This window comes from Gopherus flavomarginatus, chromosome 4 (genome assembly GCF_025201925.1).
Source record: "Gopherus flavomarginatus isolate rGopFla2 chromosome 4, rGopFla2.mat.asm, whole genome shotgun sequence".
Classification (NCBI taxonomy): Eukaryota; Metazoa; Chordata; order Testudines; family Testudinidae; genus Gopherus; species Gopherus flavomarginatus.
Genome location: NC_066620.1, coordinates 135,548,632 through 135,564,332, shown reverse-complemented (window position 1 = coordinate 135,564,332; position 15,701 = coordinate 135,548,632). Strand labels below are relative to the sequence as shown.

General features: G+C 47.5%; 1 protein-coding gene across 1 annotated transcript in view; it reads right to left on the bottom strand.

Annotated features, from left to right (window-relative positions):
- Window positions 1-15,701, bottom strand: part of ATG5 (autophagy related 5) — a 125,245-nt gene that overhangs the window by 84,726 nt on the left and 24,818 nt on the right. Inside the window, 3 exon segments of the mRNA XM_050951449.1 lie at window positions 1,693-1,855; window positions 8,841-8,856; window positions 11,547-11,591. Coding sequence (XP_050807406.1) covers window positions 1,693-1,855; window positions 8,841-8,856; window positions 11,547-11,591 — 224 coding nt within the window.

Genomic DNA, 15,701 nt, shown 5'->3' with positions numbered 1-15,701 from the left:
TGGGAGGGGGCGGGGGGCGGCATGACTGGGTTCTGGGGGAGTGAGGGGTGTGGATGTCTGGGCTGGGGTAGATCCTGTGGCTAGTCTCTGGTGGGAAGGGGTGTGCAAGTGTCTGGGCTGGGATGGGCCCCACAGATGGGCTTTGAGGGATTGGGGGTGCAGATGTTTGGTCTGGGGGCACCCCATGGTTGGGCTCTGGTGGATAGGGGTACAGGTGTCTGACACACCCCTGCTGGGCTCTGAGGGGGACGGGGCAGAGAAGTAGCCATACCAACTGTAAGAGGCCAATCAATTGAGATGAGCTATCATCAGCAGGAGAAAAAAAACTTCTGAAGTGATAATCGAGATGACCCACAGAAGGTGTGAGGATACTTAACATGGGGAAGTAGATTCAATTAGTGTAATGGCCCAACCATTCCCAGTCTCTGTTCAAACCTAAGTTAATTGTATCTAATTTGCATATTGTGTGTGGTAAATGCTTCAAAATATATTTTCATATCTTTGTCTGTCTGATTTCCAGAAGATGCCATTGGTTAATATTGGTTAATCTTATACAAGATATAAACCATTACTCCTGGGGGAATTCTGCACCAAAACATTAAAAACTGCACACAATATTTTAAAATTCTGCAAAATTCTGCATATTTTATTTTTCAAAATAACACTATATAATCACACCAGTTTCAATTATTTGGGTAACTTATTTAAAAATACCTGTCAGCAACTATGTCTGTAACAATGCAGACACACACACAAATTCCCTGAGGAATAGAGAGTTAAAGAAACCCCTGTTTCCACCCTTTCATGTTCTCTGTATGTATAAATATCTTCTTGCTGTATGCTCCAGTTTATGCATCCAATGAAGTGGGCTGTAGCCCACGAAAGCTTATGCTCAAATAAATTTGTTAGTCTCCTAGGCCATGGCTACACTGCCGCTTTACAGCGCAGCAACTTTCGCGCTCAGGGGTGTGAAAAAAAACAAGTGCTGCAAGCTACACCCGTAGAGGATGTGGAGTACATACAGCGCTGGGAGAGCTCTCTCCCAGAGCTGGCACTGTGACCACACTCGCACTTCAAAGTGCAAGTTTCAAGTGTAGCCATAGCCTGAGGTGCCACAAGTACTCCTGTTCTTTTCACACAAGTACTGTAATCTGTTCTATTAATCTAGCCAGCAGTTAGTGAAATATCTACATGCAGTAAGAAATGCAGTTATAAAGGTGCTTAGCTGGCAGATCAACAACATTTCCCAATTTATATTTGGGGTAGGAGAACGGGCAAGATTATTCATATGCCAGAAACTGTAATGAAAGTTTAGCCTTGTTGCCCCACCAATAATCTCAAACCATAAACCAGAAGAATCACTTTTTTTTAGGGTTAGAGGTAATTCATACTCAATACTAATTAAGACTTGGGTGTCTCTCAAGTTCAGACAAGCAGTTGCATCAAACTATATTAAATATGATGTGGTTCTGTGCGAACTGAGTCACAACCCAGTTTATTTCTCAGAAGATCTCAAACTACCAGAGGTGAAAAACAGTTGATTCTCCACTAAATTGCTTAGCCCTTTGATTAGACTACAGTGTGGAAAATGGCATTTTATATTACTCTGCTACAATAATTCAGATTTTGAAGAAAAACTTTTCTAACATCCTAATAAATTGAAATTTCTTTAATTTGACATGTTGTATTTACCATTCTGTAACCCCATCCAGAGCTGTTTATGATCCTTTTTCTGCATCTCATTGATGACTTGACTTTTGTGCTTTAAGGCATCTGCTTCTTTTACACAAGCCATGAAATGAGCTTCAATCACATCTTTAGAAGGACAGTGCAGTAGATCCTTTTCTGGGAAATTCTAGAAAACAATGTTCAGAAGACAGACCAAAAGAAATAAGTATATTATGCATCTCTTAGTAATAAACAAAAAGATTTATTTCTCAGCAAACACTTAGACAAAGCAAATAGATCATTAACCGTCATCCAGCTTATAGACTTCAGGTTTAGTCACAATACCTATTTGTGAATTAAGACATTTAAGTTTTAAAAAAATGATTTGGAACTGAAGCATCATTCAGATTTCATGGATTCATTCATGGAAGGAAAAACATCCCCAATATCAAATTGGAAGTTTTTCAGTGCTTATATAGTATTTGACACCTTTTAAGTTTTGGTCTCATATGTTGGCCACTTCCCTGCAACAGTAGACAATACTGTAAGTTATCTCCTTCCAACAGCATCTTTCCTGATGGGCCGGTTTATCAGTTTCTTTCAGTCATTCATTTTTATTTCCTCCATTTGGGTATGTTGTACCAAGTTTTCAACACACGGTATCAGATACCACATATACTATGACAATATACGTAAGTAGGGCCCTATCAAATTCACGGTTGTGAAAAACAGTCTTTTGTGTGCCTTTACCCTATATAATACAGATTTCACGGAGGAGACCAGCTTTTCTCAAATTAGGGGTCCTGACCAAAAAGGGAATTGCAGGGAAGGGGTCGCAAGGTCATTTTAGGGGCATTGTGGTATTGCCACCCTCACTTCTGCGCTCCCTTCAGAGCTGGGCAGCCAGAGAGTGGCAGCTGCTTACTGAGAGCCCAGCTCTGCAGGCAACAGCGCAGAAGTAGAGGGAGGCAATACTATACCATGCCAGCCTTACTTCTGCACTGCTGCTGGCAGCGTCTCTGCCTTCAGAGCTGGGATCCCAGCCAGCAGCTGCCACTTTCCAGCTGCCCTGGTCTGAAGGCAGTGCCAACGCCAGCAGCAGCACAGACGTAACAGTAGCACGGGGTCCCCAACGCAGAATGCGCCCGCATCCTGGCCGGCGGTGGAGCATCCGCTGAAATGCCACTGAATTTCTGCGGCATTTCGGCAGCGACGCCTCTCAATGACACCACTTTCCGCTGACAAGCGGCGTCGAGAGGTGTCGCCGCTGAAATGCCACAGACATTTGGCGGCATTTCAGCGGATGCTCCACTGCCGCCATGGTCCTTTGTCTGGCACCTGCCAGATGAAAAGGTTGGGGACCACTGCAGTAGCAGTACCGTAACCCCCTCCTACAACAACCTTGTGACACCACCCCCCAAGTCCTTTTTTGGTCAGGATCCCTACAATTACAACATTGTGAAATTTCAGATTTAAATAGCTGAAATAATTATATTTATGATTTTTAAAACCGTATAACCATGAAATTGAACAAAATGGACCATGCATTTGGTAGGGCCCTATACAGAAGGCAACACCATGTGCAAGTATTTTCCCCTGAAGACAGTGCAAATCCTTACCAGACTTATTTTTACTTGTTAGAGCTAAGTTTATTTATTAGTTAACTCGTTCTTTAATGGTTTTATATGGCTGAAGTTGGTGTACTGTACTCCCTCAAGCACTACAAATGTAAGGTTTACTACTTTTTAAAAGACAGCAATTACCAGTAATTATATCTTTTCTTTTTGTTAAATTATAGTGAAACCTTGTTTTTGCAAATAATAAATGTGTTGCACTTATTTAGCAAATCCAAAGATTAACAACTCTAGAAACAATACACTTAATGTACTAGACATACTGTATAAACCTCTGGATGGTGATAAATTTCAAAATAGTTAAACTTTTTCCTTTCCCAAGAAGTATAGTGCCCCTGTTATTGGACATCTAGTCCATTGATTTAAAAAAATTGAACTGAATTTAAATGTGATGGTGATAACCAGGCCAATCAGGTATTTCTAATAGAATCAAAGGCCTGGTCTACACTACGCGTTTAAACCGATTTTAGCAGCGTTAAACTGATTTAACACCGCACACGTCCACACTACGAGGCCCTTTATATCGATATAAAGGGCTCTTTACATCAGTTTCTGTACTTCTCCCTGACGAGAGGAGTAGCGCTAAAATCGGTATTACCATACCGGATTAGGGTTAGTGTGGCCGCAAATCAACGGTATTCGCCTCCAGGCGGTATCCCACAGTGCACCACTGTGACTGCTCTGGACAGCAATCTGAACTCGGATGCACTCGCCAGGTATACAGGAAAAGCCCCGCGAATTTTTGAATTTCATTTCCTGTTTGGCCAGCATGGAGCTCTGATCAGCGCAGGTGACCACGCAGAGCTCATCAGCACAGGTAGCAATGCAGTCTCCTGAGAATAGAAAAAGAGCTCCAGCATGGACCGCACGGGAGGTACTGGATCTGATCGCTATATGGGGAGAGGATTCAGTGCTAACAGAACTCCGTTCCAAAAGACGAAATGAAAAAAATATTTGAAAAAATTTCCAAGGCTATGATGGAAAAAGGCCACACCAGGGACTCAGTGCAGTGCAGAGTGAAAGTTAAGGAGCTCAGAGAAGCCTACCAGAAAACAAAAGAAGCAAATGGAAGGTGCAGGTCAGGGACGAAAACATGCTGCTTCAATGCTGAGCTGCATGCAATTTTAGGGGGCTGCGCCACCACTACCCCATCCCTGTCTGTGGATTCCAAGGTGGGGGTTGTAATCTCAACCATGGCTGAGGATTCTGCTGAGGGGGAAGATGAGGAGGAGGAGGAGGAAGAGGAGGACGACCTTGCAGAGAGCACACAGCACTCCGTTAGCCCCAACAGCCAGGAGCTTTTTGTGACCTAGACGGAATTACCCTCCCAGCCCTCCCAAGCCACTAGCCCAGACAGTGAAGCCATGGAAGCAACCTCTGGTGAGTGTATCTTTGTAAATATAAAACATGGTTTGAAATCAAGCGTTTTTTAATGATTGATTTGCCATGAGGGCTTGGGATGCATTTGCGGCCAGTAAAGTTACTGGAAAAGTTTGTTAACATGTCTGGGAATGGAGTGGAAATCCTCCAGGGACATCTCCATGAAGCGCTTCTGGAGGTACTCCAAAAGCCTTTGCAGAAGGTTTCTGGGCAATGCAGCCTTGTTCCGTTCACCATGGTAGGACACTTTACCACACCATGCATGTAGCAAGTAATCGGGTATCATTGCATGACAAAGCATAGCTGCATATGGTCCCGGTGATTGCTGGCATTCAAGAAACATCCGTTCTTTATCTTTCTCTGTTATCCTCAGGAGAGTGATATTGTTCATGGTAACCTGGTTGAAATTCAGGAATTTAATTAAGGGGACAGAGATGGCCATTTTCCTACTGGGCTGTTGCTTAAAAGAAACCCTTCCTTGCACGTAGCCAAGCGGGGGGAGGGGAGGAAGGATAGCACTGAGCTTTTTTGCGTTTGGCTAACAGGAATCTTCCCAGCTACAAGCCATGCGGTGGGGGGGGGGTAAGGGGGGTGATTAGCAGTGATCTTCCATGATACCAGCCATGCGGTGGGGGGAGGGGTAAAGCAATCATCCTAGAGAATTGCATGCGGGGGGGGGGGGGGCGGTTTGGCTTCTGCTGCTGCATGTTAACAGGAAAGAAGCATCAGAGGGCACTGTGGTATATGAAGGCTTGAGAAGTCGAAAGCCAATGGCTTACCATGGCCGCATACAAGCTGAATTCTGATGCCCGGACCTGTGTCTGTGAGATCTGTAACACCAGAGCTGCAGGCTCTCAATATTAAGATGCAAAATGCGATCTTGTAGTGAAATCACATGTGCTATGTAAGGTGAATAGTGTTTCACAGTGAACAAGAGTATAACCATTGTTCTGTAAAATGTATCTTTTTAAATACTTCTCTCCCTTTTTTCCCTCCCTCATGCAGCTGCAAATTTTTCAGGCCTCCCTACTCTATCCCGAAGGCTAGCTCAGATAAGGTGGAGGAAAAAGAAGACATGAGACGAAATGTTCTTGGAAATCATGGAAGTAACCCGCAATGAAAGAGCTCATCTGAATGAGTGGAAGGACATGGTAGCAAAGTACAGGAAAGATGCCAGTGAACGTGAGGACAGGCGGGACCAACGTGAGGATAGGAGGGACGAACGTGAGGATAGGAGAGACACTCGAGATGAGAGGTGGCAGCAGGAAGATCAGAGGTGTAGGCAGGAAGATCAGCAATGGCGGGATGCAACGCTGGAGCTGCTGCGTGATCAAACTGATATCCTCCGATGTCTGGTGGAGGTTCAGGAAACGCAGCGGGGTCACAGAGTGCCGCTGCAGCCCCTGTGTAACCACCCTCACCACGTTCCATATCTTCCTCACCCAGACGTGGAAGAACGCGTGGGGGAAGGCTTCGTGCACCCGCCCACTCCACCCCCGTGGACAGTCCAACCAAAAGGCTGTCATTACATTGAAATGTGTTTAATGGCCTTTTCCTTCCCTCCTATCCTCCTCCCAAACCACACCCGGGATACCTTGTCAGTTCTCTGCCTCTTTTTATAATGACTTTTTAATAATGAATACATGATTTTTAAATGATAGTGACTTAATTTCCTTAAGCAAGCTGTAATCGAACGGGGAGGGTGGGTTGCTTACAGGAGGAGTCAATAAAGGGGGGAGGTTCATGAAGGGGAAACAAACACAGCAGTCACACCGTACCCTGGCCCGTGATGAAACTTATTTTCAAAGCTTCTCTGATGCGCACCGCTTCGTGGTGCGCTCTTCTAATCGCCCTGGTGTCTAGCTGCACGTAATCAGCAGCCAGGTGATTTGCCTCAGCCTCCCACCCCGCCATAAAGGTCTCCCCCTTACTCTCACAGAGATTGTGGAGCACATAGCAAGCAGCAATAATGAAGGGGACATTGGTTTGGCTGAGGTCTGAGCGAGTCAGTAATGTGCGCCAGCGCGCCTTTAAACGGCCAAATGCACATTCTACCACCATCCTGCATTTGCTCAGCCTGTAGCTGAACAGCTCCTGACCACTGTCCAGGCTGCCTGTGTATGGTTTCATGAGCCATGGCATCAAGGGGTAGGCTGGGTCACCCAGGATAACTATAGGCATTTCAACATTCCCAACTGTTATTTTCTGGTCTGGGAAGTAATTTCCTTGCTGCAGCAGTTTAAACAGAGTGGTGCTTCTGAAGACGCGAGCGTCATGAACCCTTCCTGGCCATCTCACGTGGATGTTGGTGAAACATCCCTTGTGATCCACCAGTGCTTGCAGCACCATTGAAAAGTACCCCTTGCGGTTTATGTACTGGGTGCCCTGGTGCTCCGGTGCCAAGATAGGGATATGGGTTCCATCTATCGCCCCCCTCACAGTTAGGGAATCCCATTGCAGCAAAGCCATCCACTATGACCTGCACGTTTCCCAGAGTCACAACCTTTCATAGCAGCAGCTTAATGATTGCTTTGGCTACTTGCATCACAGCAGCCCCTATAGTAGATTTGCCCACTCCAAATTGATTCCTGACTGACCGGTAGCTGTCTGGCGTTGCAAGCTTCCAGAGGGCTATTGCCACTCGCTTCTCCACTGTGAGGACTGCTCTCATCTTGATATTATGGCGTTTCAGGGCAGGGGAAAGCAAGTCACAAAGTTCCATGAAAGTGCCCTTATGCATGCGAAAGTTTTGCAGTCACTGAGAATCGTCCCACACCTGCAAAACTATGCGGTCCCACCGGTCTGTGCTTGTTTCCCGGGCCCAAAATCGGCATTCAGTGGCTAGATCCTGCCCCATTACCAGCAGGATCTCCAAAGAGCAGGGGCCCGCAGTTTGAGATAATTCTATGTCCATGCCCTCATCACTCTCGTTGCCGGGCTGCCGTAGCCGCTGCCTCCTCCTCGCCTGGCTTTGCAGGTCCCAGTTCAGCATAGACTGCATGAGAATGCGCAAGGTGTTTACAACGTCCACAATTGCGGTATTGATCTGAGCAGGGTCCATGCTTGCTGTGCTATGGCGTTTGCACAGTTCACCCAAGAAAAAAGGCGCGAAATGGTTGTCTGCTGCTTTCACAAAGGGAGGGGTGAGGCTGTACCCAGAACCACCCACAACAATGATTTTTGCCCCATCAGGCACTGGGCTCTCAACCCAGAATTCCAAGGGGCGGGGGAGACTGCGGGAACTATGGGATAGCTATGGGATAGCTACCCACAGTCCAACGCTCCAGAAATCGACGCTAGCCTCGGACCATGGACGCACACCATCGAATTAATGTGGTTAGTGTGGCCGCATGCACTCGACTTTATACAATCTGTTTTACAAAACCGGTTTATGTAAAAATGGAATAATCCCGTAGTGTAGACGTACCCAAAGTTTGGTTGATCTCCTCTATGTTGGAATCAGCATAACAGTAAGCATACTGGATACACAAGTGGATCCAGAGAGACAGGACAAATCCTTCCCCTTATGAGGACCCTCAAAAACAACCCAAAGCTTGATACTTCTGGAACTCCTGAGCACAACAAAAGTAAACTCTGATGATCTCTCCTATTGTTAATGAAAAGCAACAGAATTACTGTGATGAGGAAGGAGGATAGAAATTTGAGAGATAAATGTCCTGATTAAGGTGGAAGAATTAAACTACATTAGAAGGACAGACGGGTAGGTACAAAAGGACTATCTTTTTCTTATGAAAAATCATGAATGGAAGATTACAAAAGAATGCCACAAGCTTTCTAATTCTTAGGGTCAAAGAGATGATCACTAAGATGGCTAGCTTCCATGTCAGAATAAGAGGGACTAATAGAGGGATTCATATGGGTTAGAGCAAAACGGATCTTAAAACCAAGTTAAGGCTACAGGGCGGAACCGGAGACTTGACTTGGACCTAAGAGGATATCTCTTGGCAAAATCTGGTCACTTAAGAATAAGCCCTCATACAGATTTCCTCCAGGTACTAACAGCAGACCCCAGAGCCCTAAAGGTATATAGAAAAGATCCTGAACAAAGCCATCCTGAATGTACACCAGAATCGCTGGGAAAGAGATTCTCTAGACAAGATAGTACAATCTACACACCACTTTGAAGATAGACCAGACCCTATAGTGTGCAATGCTAATTCTGCATTCTAAGATGCAACAAGCTGTTGAAGACCTTACTGAAGAAATTCAAGTTCTTGAGTAATCTCTTCTCAGGAGCCAAACAGAGACTTAGCATTTCAGAAATGGGGCACAGAAAAGGGCCCTTATAAAGAAGGGAACGCCTAAAGGGAAGGTTGTTTCAAAGGCTTTGTGGAACACACGAGAAGCCACTCCAGAGCTCTGAAGATCATGTGTCATCCCCCTTCAGGATGGAGTAGAAGTAACCTTCACCCTCAAGAGACACAAAGTATCAAAATACACCTTTGGAGATGCTGATTTGAATGAATTGAAGGTGATGACCTTTATCTGAATCAGGTAAGAATTAGCTAAATTCATGGAGGATGGGTCCATCAATGGGTATTAGCCAAGATGGTCAGGGATGCAACTCGATGCTCTGGGAGACCCTGAGCCTCTCACTGCCAAATGCTTGGACTTGACAACAAGGGATGGATCACTGAAGAGTGTCCTGCTCTATTCCTTCCCTTTGAAGCATCTAGCATTGACCACTGCCGGAAGACAGGATACTGGGATATATGGTCCATTAGTCCTACCCAGTATAGCCACTCTTATGTTCTTATTTTAAGGGTCAATAATATTTCCCTTTCTTTTTATGAGTTTGTTGAATAGAAGGAAAAGACTGAAGTTCTATGAAATAGTTTCTCCTTGTGACAGAGTCCCAGACACTGGAAAAGGTCATGGCTCATTGGTCTAACTATTTTTGCTGCACACCAATGTTCCCTCTAATTTTTTACATCCGTGTGTGGAATGAATTTTGTTATGTGCACCAATATGGAGGAGATGTGTGGCAGGGGTGGAGCCGAGGAGTTCAGAGTGCGGGAGCTCAGGTCTGGGACAGAGGGTTAGGGTGTGGTGGGGGAGTAAGGGATCTGGGGTGGGGTTGGGGATGAGGTGCGGGAGGAGGCTCAGGGCTGGGACAGAGGGTTGGGGTGCAAGGGAGTGAGGGCTCTGGCTGGAGGTGTGGGCTCTGGGGTGGGGCTGAGGATCAGAGATTGGGGGAGCAGGCTGCCCCAGGGAGAGAGGAATTCCCCCAGGCCTCCCTCACTGCAGCAGCCTGGGGCCAGGGGAGAGGGCCTCTCCCTGCCTGCATGGCACTTGATAGACCTGCCGCATGGACATGCAGCTTAGAGAAAACTTAGCTGCACACTCCAGTTTGGAGAGTTATCTCCCATCTCTGCCCCCCACTTCTAAAAAAACCAGTATTTTTGCAGAAAACAGGATAATTTTATTTTCTCAACTAGCATAAAGGGGAGAGTGGTTTGTAATGTGTGGTGAGAGATGTGCAAAGGCATTGGGGGGGGGTACAAATGCCCCAGGATGATCCTTGATATCATACATTTGACTAGACTCTGTCATTCTCAACCTTAGTTGCCCAGCCAGGAGTCTACTGAGAAGATGAAGGAGGTGTATCAGACCTCCCTCAGGCTGGGATTTTCAGACACCTAACTCCTACTCCCCCCAATCTCAAAAAAAGGGGCCTGGGCCACAGCTCCCACCCCAGTCACCTCTCGGCAGCAGAAACCACTATGTCCCTGGACATCTACTGCTGGGCAAGTGGGGTTGGGTGGCAGTGCTTTAGCCACATGCCACAGCTCATGCCACAGCGCTGGAGACACTAATGACTCGGGAAAGCATTACAAAGCCTGGAGCTGCTGCCTCCTCCTCACAAGGCCAAGCATGTTCCCAAGATCAGAAGTGCTTCCACACCCCCACATCCCACAGCAACAGGGGAGAGGCCACATGTGCCCTGTCATGGGGGGGGGGGGAGGGAAGGATATTATATTTCAAGTTTCCAAATAGTTCCATTGCCAGGAGAGAGGTGGGGTGGGGTGGGGTGGATACAGTTACTATCGCAATACCATACCATGCCTTCCTTACTTCTGTGCCGCCCAGCTCTGAAGGCAGAGCCACTGCCAGCAGTGGAGAAGTAAGCGTGGCAATACCATATCTTGCCACCCCTACTTCTGCGTTACAGCAGAGCGCTCGCACTGCCTTCAGAGCGGGGCTCTCAGTTAACAGCAGCTGCTCACCTGCCCAGCTCTGATGGCAAGGAAAAAGGACGAGCAAGGAAGAATCACAGACATCCATTTGTATTCTGAAAACCAAAGGTTTAAGTAAAGGCAGTCTCCCACAAAGACGCAAGTGGAACCACAGAATAATAGGAACACTAGACTGGAAAGAGGTGGTCCTACCCATCCCACCACATGGAGGGATGAGGGAAAGGAAGAAGGTTGCTGCTAGACTTCCCTTGTTTCTGAAACACCATGGGTCTGGTGTCTGACTTCTGAAAGGAATGATGTTGGTATACAAGCCTTTGGGGTCAACAGCTGATTAAAAATCTACACCCGGAGAAATAAGGCTCATTCTTCTATATGAGGATAGACAGGATTTGAGACAACAAGAGGAGAGGGCAGGAAAAAAATGGTTATTCACCTTCTCATAACTGTTGTTCTTCAAGATGTGTTGTTCATGTCCATTTCAATCAGGTATGCACACGCTGCATGCACGCCAGCTGGAAGATTTTTCCCTTAGCAGCATCCGTAGGGTCAGGCGTGGGCGTCCCCTGGAGTCGCACCTTCATGGTGCCTAATATAGAGCCCTGCCGACCTGCCATCCCCTTAGTTCCTTCTTGTCGGCTGCTCTGACAGAGAGGTAGGAGGGTAGGTATTGGAATGGACATGAAAAACACATCTCGAAGAACAACAGTTACGAGAAAGTGAGTAACTGTTTTATCTTCTTCAAGTGCTTGTTCATGTCCATTCCAATTAGGTGACTCACAAGCCTGAAGTTCAGGAGGTGCGATCGGCGTTATCCACTAATTGGAGCACTGCTTGTCCGAAGGCCGCGTCATCTCTGGCCTGCTGAGTGATCGCATAGTGTGTGGTGGAAGTGTGTACAGAGGACCACGTTGCTGCCCTGCAGATTTCCTGGGTAGGAACCCACACCAGGAATGCTACTGAGGAAGCCTGCATCCTGGTGGAGTGCATGGTGATAGACGGAGTGGGCACCTTCACCAAGTCGTACCATTCCCGAATGCATGACATGATCCACAATGAGATACATTGCAATGAGACAGGAAGACTTTTCATTCTGTCTGCCACCACCACGAATAACTGGATGGACTTTCAGAACAGCTTCGTTCTCTCAATGTAGAAGACTAACACCCTGTGGACATCCAATGAGTGAAGCGTCTGCTTCCTGCCACTTGAATGTGGCTTAGGGTAGAAAACAGGGAGGAAGATGTCCTGGTTGATGTGAAACTGGGAGACAACCTTTGGGAAAAAAATCAGATGAGGTTTGAGCTGAACCTTGTCCTTATGGAATACTGTGTAAGGGGACTCTGATGTAAGGGCCCTGAGCTCTGACACTCTCCTAGCTGAGGTTATCACCACTAGAAACGCCACCATGCATAAGAGATAAAGCAGGGAGCATGTCGCCAATGGCTCAAACGGTGGTCCCGTAAATCTGGAAAGGACCAGGTTGAGGTCCAAGCTGGGACAGGCTATCATTCTTGTGGGTATAGTCTGTTTAGACCTTTAAGGAAATAGCTGACCACTGGATTCGCGGAGACTGAGCAGCCTTCTGCACCCGGATGGAAGGCGGAGATGGCTGCCAAGTGAACCCTACTGATAACATGGACAGTCCCTGTTGCTTAAGATGGAGGAGGTAGTCCAGTATAAATGGCACTGAGGCGAGTGTCAGAGACTGAAGATGCTGCTCCACCCAAATTGAGAATCTCTTCCACTCAGCAAGGTACGGACCCTTTTGGAAGGGCAAAGAGAACTTGTCTGACTTGATCAGAGCAGGACAGCTCTACAACTTTCAGCCATGGAGCTTCCATATTGTGAGATGGAGCGACTCGAGGTTCAGATGTCAAAGGCGGCCGTGATCGTGCATTATTAGGTCCGGGACGAATGGTAGTGTAACTGGAGTTGCCACGGACATTTCCAGGAGCGATGTATACCAGGGCCGGCATGGCCAGGCTGGAGCAATTTGGGGGAGGGATTACTCAGTGGTTTGAGTATCAGCCTGCTAAACCCAGGCTTGTAAGTTCAATCCTTGAGGGGGCCATTTAGGGAACTGGGGTTAAAAAAAAATTGTCTGGGGATTTGTACTGCTTTGAGGAGGGGGTTGGACTAGATGATCTCCTGAGGTCCCTGACATTCTGTGATCACCAGGTCTTATTGCCTGCGGATCTTGAGGAGCTGTGAATGAGAGGAACCTGTGGGAATGTGTACAGAAGGTGGCCTCCCCACGGAAGTAGGAACGTATCCACAATGGAGCCTGGGATGTGACTCAGGAAGGAGCAGAATAGTTGACACTTCCTGTTGCATTGCATGGCAAACAGGTCTATTTGGGAAAAGCCCCAGCGTTGGAAGATTGAGCTCACTATGTCCAGCCGGAGGGGCCACTCGTGGCCGTGAAAAGACCTGCTGAGAAGCTCTGCCAGCTTGTTCCGTACCAGGGAGGTATGATGCCTGCAGGTGTATCAAGAGCTCTACATGGAAGTCCCACAGCTTGAGGGCTCCCTGGCACAGAAAGGAGCCTGCACCCCCCCCTTTGTAGATATAGAACATTGCCATGGTGTTGTCTGTGAGGACTGATTCAGAGTCCATATATCGGGGGAGATGTGTAAGTCTGGCATGCCAGGTGCACCGCTCTCAGTTTTCTGACACTGATATGCAGAGCAAAGTCCAGAGGCCTTGTATCCTGGGGTCTCCCAAATGTGCCTCCCATTCCAAAGCTGAAACATCTGTCACTAATGAGAGGGATGGCTGGGGGCTGGTGAAGGGGACCTCTGCACACACTACCTGTGGGTTGAGCCACCAGAGGTGGGAGTCTAGTATCGGACGAGGCAGGGTTATGATACTGTCCAAAGCATCTCGAACTGGTCGATATACTGATGCTAGCCATGACTGTAGTGGGGAAAGCCTGAGTCTGGCATGCTGTACTATGTAGGTACAAGCTGCCATGAGCCCTAGAAACTTCAGGCAATTCTTTGCTGAGGCCCTGTATGATGTCGCCCAGTGACCGAAACCTGGCCTCCGGGAGGTATGCCCTGGCTTGAATCAAGTCTAGCACTGCCCCTATAAACTATATCCTCTGTACAGGGGACAGCATCGATTTCACCTCATTTAGAAGGAGACCTAGTTCATTGAACGTCCTTCTTATGAGGCTGACCTGTGCCTCCACTTGAGACCTGGAGTAGCCCTTGATCAGACAGTCATCAAGGTACAGGAACACCTGTACCTGCTACTTGCACAGGAACGCCGCCATGACTGCCATGCACTTGGTAAACTCCTGAAGTGCCACTGACAGGCCAAATGGGAGGACGATAAACTGACAGTGGCTGTTGCTCACCACAAACCTGAGGTATTTTCTGTAGGGTGGAATTATTGCTATGTGAAAGTATGCGTCCTTCAAGTCGAGGGCGACATACCAGTCTCCTGGATCCAATGAGGGGAGAAGGGAGGCCAAAGAGACCATGCGGCACTTGAGTTTTCTGATGAACTTGTTGAGTTCTCGCAGGTCCAGAATGGACCTGAGACCACCTTTGGCTTTCAGTATTAGGAAATACTGGAGGTAGATGCCCTTGCCCCTTTACTCCTGAGGAACCTCTTCCACTGCCCTGACAGAGAGGAGCGAGTATATCTCCTGTATAAGGAGTTGTTCATGAGAGGGGTCCCTGAAGAGGGACAGGGAGCTAGGGGGGGTGGAAGGGTGGGAGGGTACAGAATTGGATGGAATATCCCCTCTTTACCGTATGGAGCACCCAGTGGTCTGAGGTGATATGGGACCATGCACAGCAGAAAGGGGATAGCTGGGACGAGAAGGTAAGTAGGGTTGGATCCAGTTCCAGCACTGGCGCACCGTCCTTCATCACACCCTCAAAATGCTGGCCCAACCCTGGCCTGAGGAGGGGTGCTCCTTTCTTCTACCGCTCCTATTCCTCCTATGAGGAGCATCCTGGCAGTTCTGAGCTTGGTAGAACCTAGAGGGAGTCTGTGGCCAGAAATGTCTACATTGAATGGCGGGGCTATAGAGCCCCAAAGATCTGAGGGTGGCCCCTGAATCCTCTAGGAGGTCCTGGATGACTGGAAAAAGGCGAGTGTAGTGCCCATCTTTAAAAAAGGAAAGGAGGAGGATCCGGGGAACTACGGGCCAGTCAGCCTCACCTCAGTCCCTGGAAAAATTATGGAGCAGGTCCTCAAGGAATCAATTCTGAAGCACTTAGAGGAGAGGAAAGTGATCAGGAACAGTCAGCATGGATTCACCAAGGGCAAGTCATGCCTGACTAACCTAAATGCCTTCTATGAGGAGATAACTGCTTTGTGGATGAGGGGAAAGCAGTGATGTGCTATTCCTTGACTTTAGCAAAGCTTTTAATATGGTCTCCCACAGAATTCTTGCCAGCAAGTTAAAGTAGTATGGGCTGATGAATGGACTGTAAGGTGGATAGAAAGCTGGCTAGATTGTCAGGCTCAACAGGTAGTGATCAATGGCTCCATGTCTAGTTGGCAGTCGGTATCAAGGGGAGTGCCCCAAGGGTCGGTTCTGGGACCGGTTTGGTTCAATATCTTCATTAATGATCTGATGGATGGCATGGACTGCACCCTCAGCAAATTTGCAGATGACACTAAACTGGGAGGAGTGGTAGATACGCTGAAGGGTAGGGATAGGATACAGAGGGACCTAGACAAATTAGATGATTGGGCCAAAAGAAATCGGATGAGTTTCAACAAGTACAAGTACAGAGTCCTGCACTTAGGACAGAAGAATCCCATGCACTGCTACAGATTA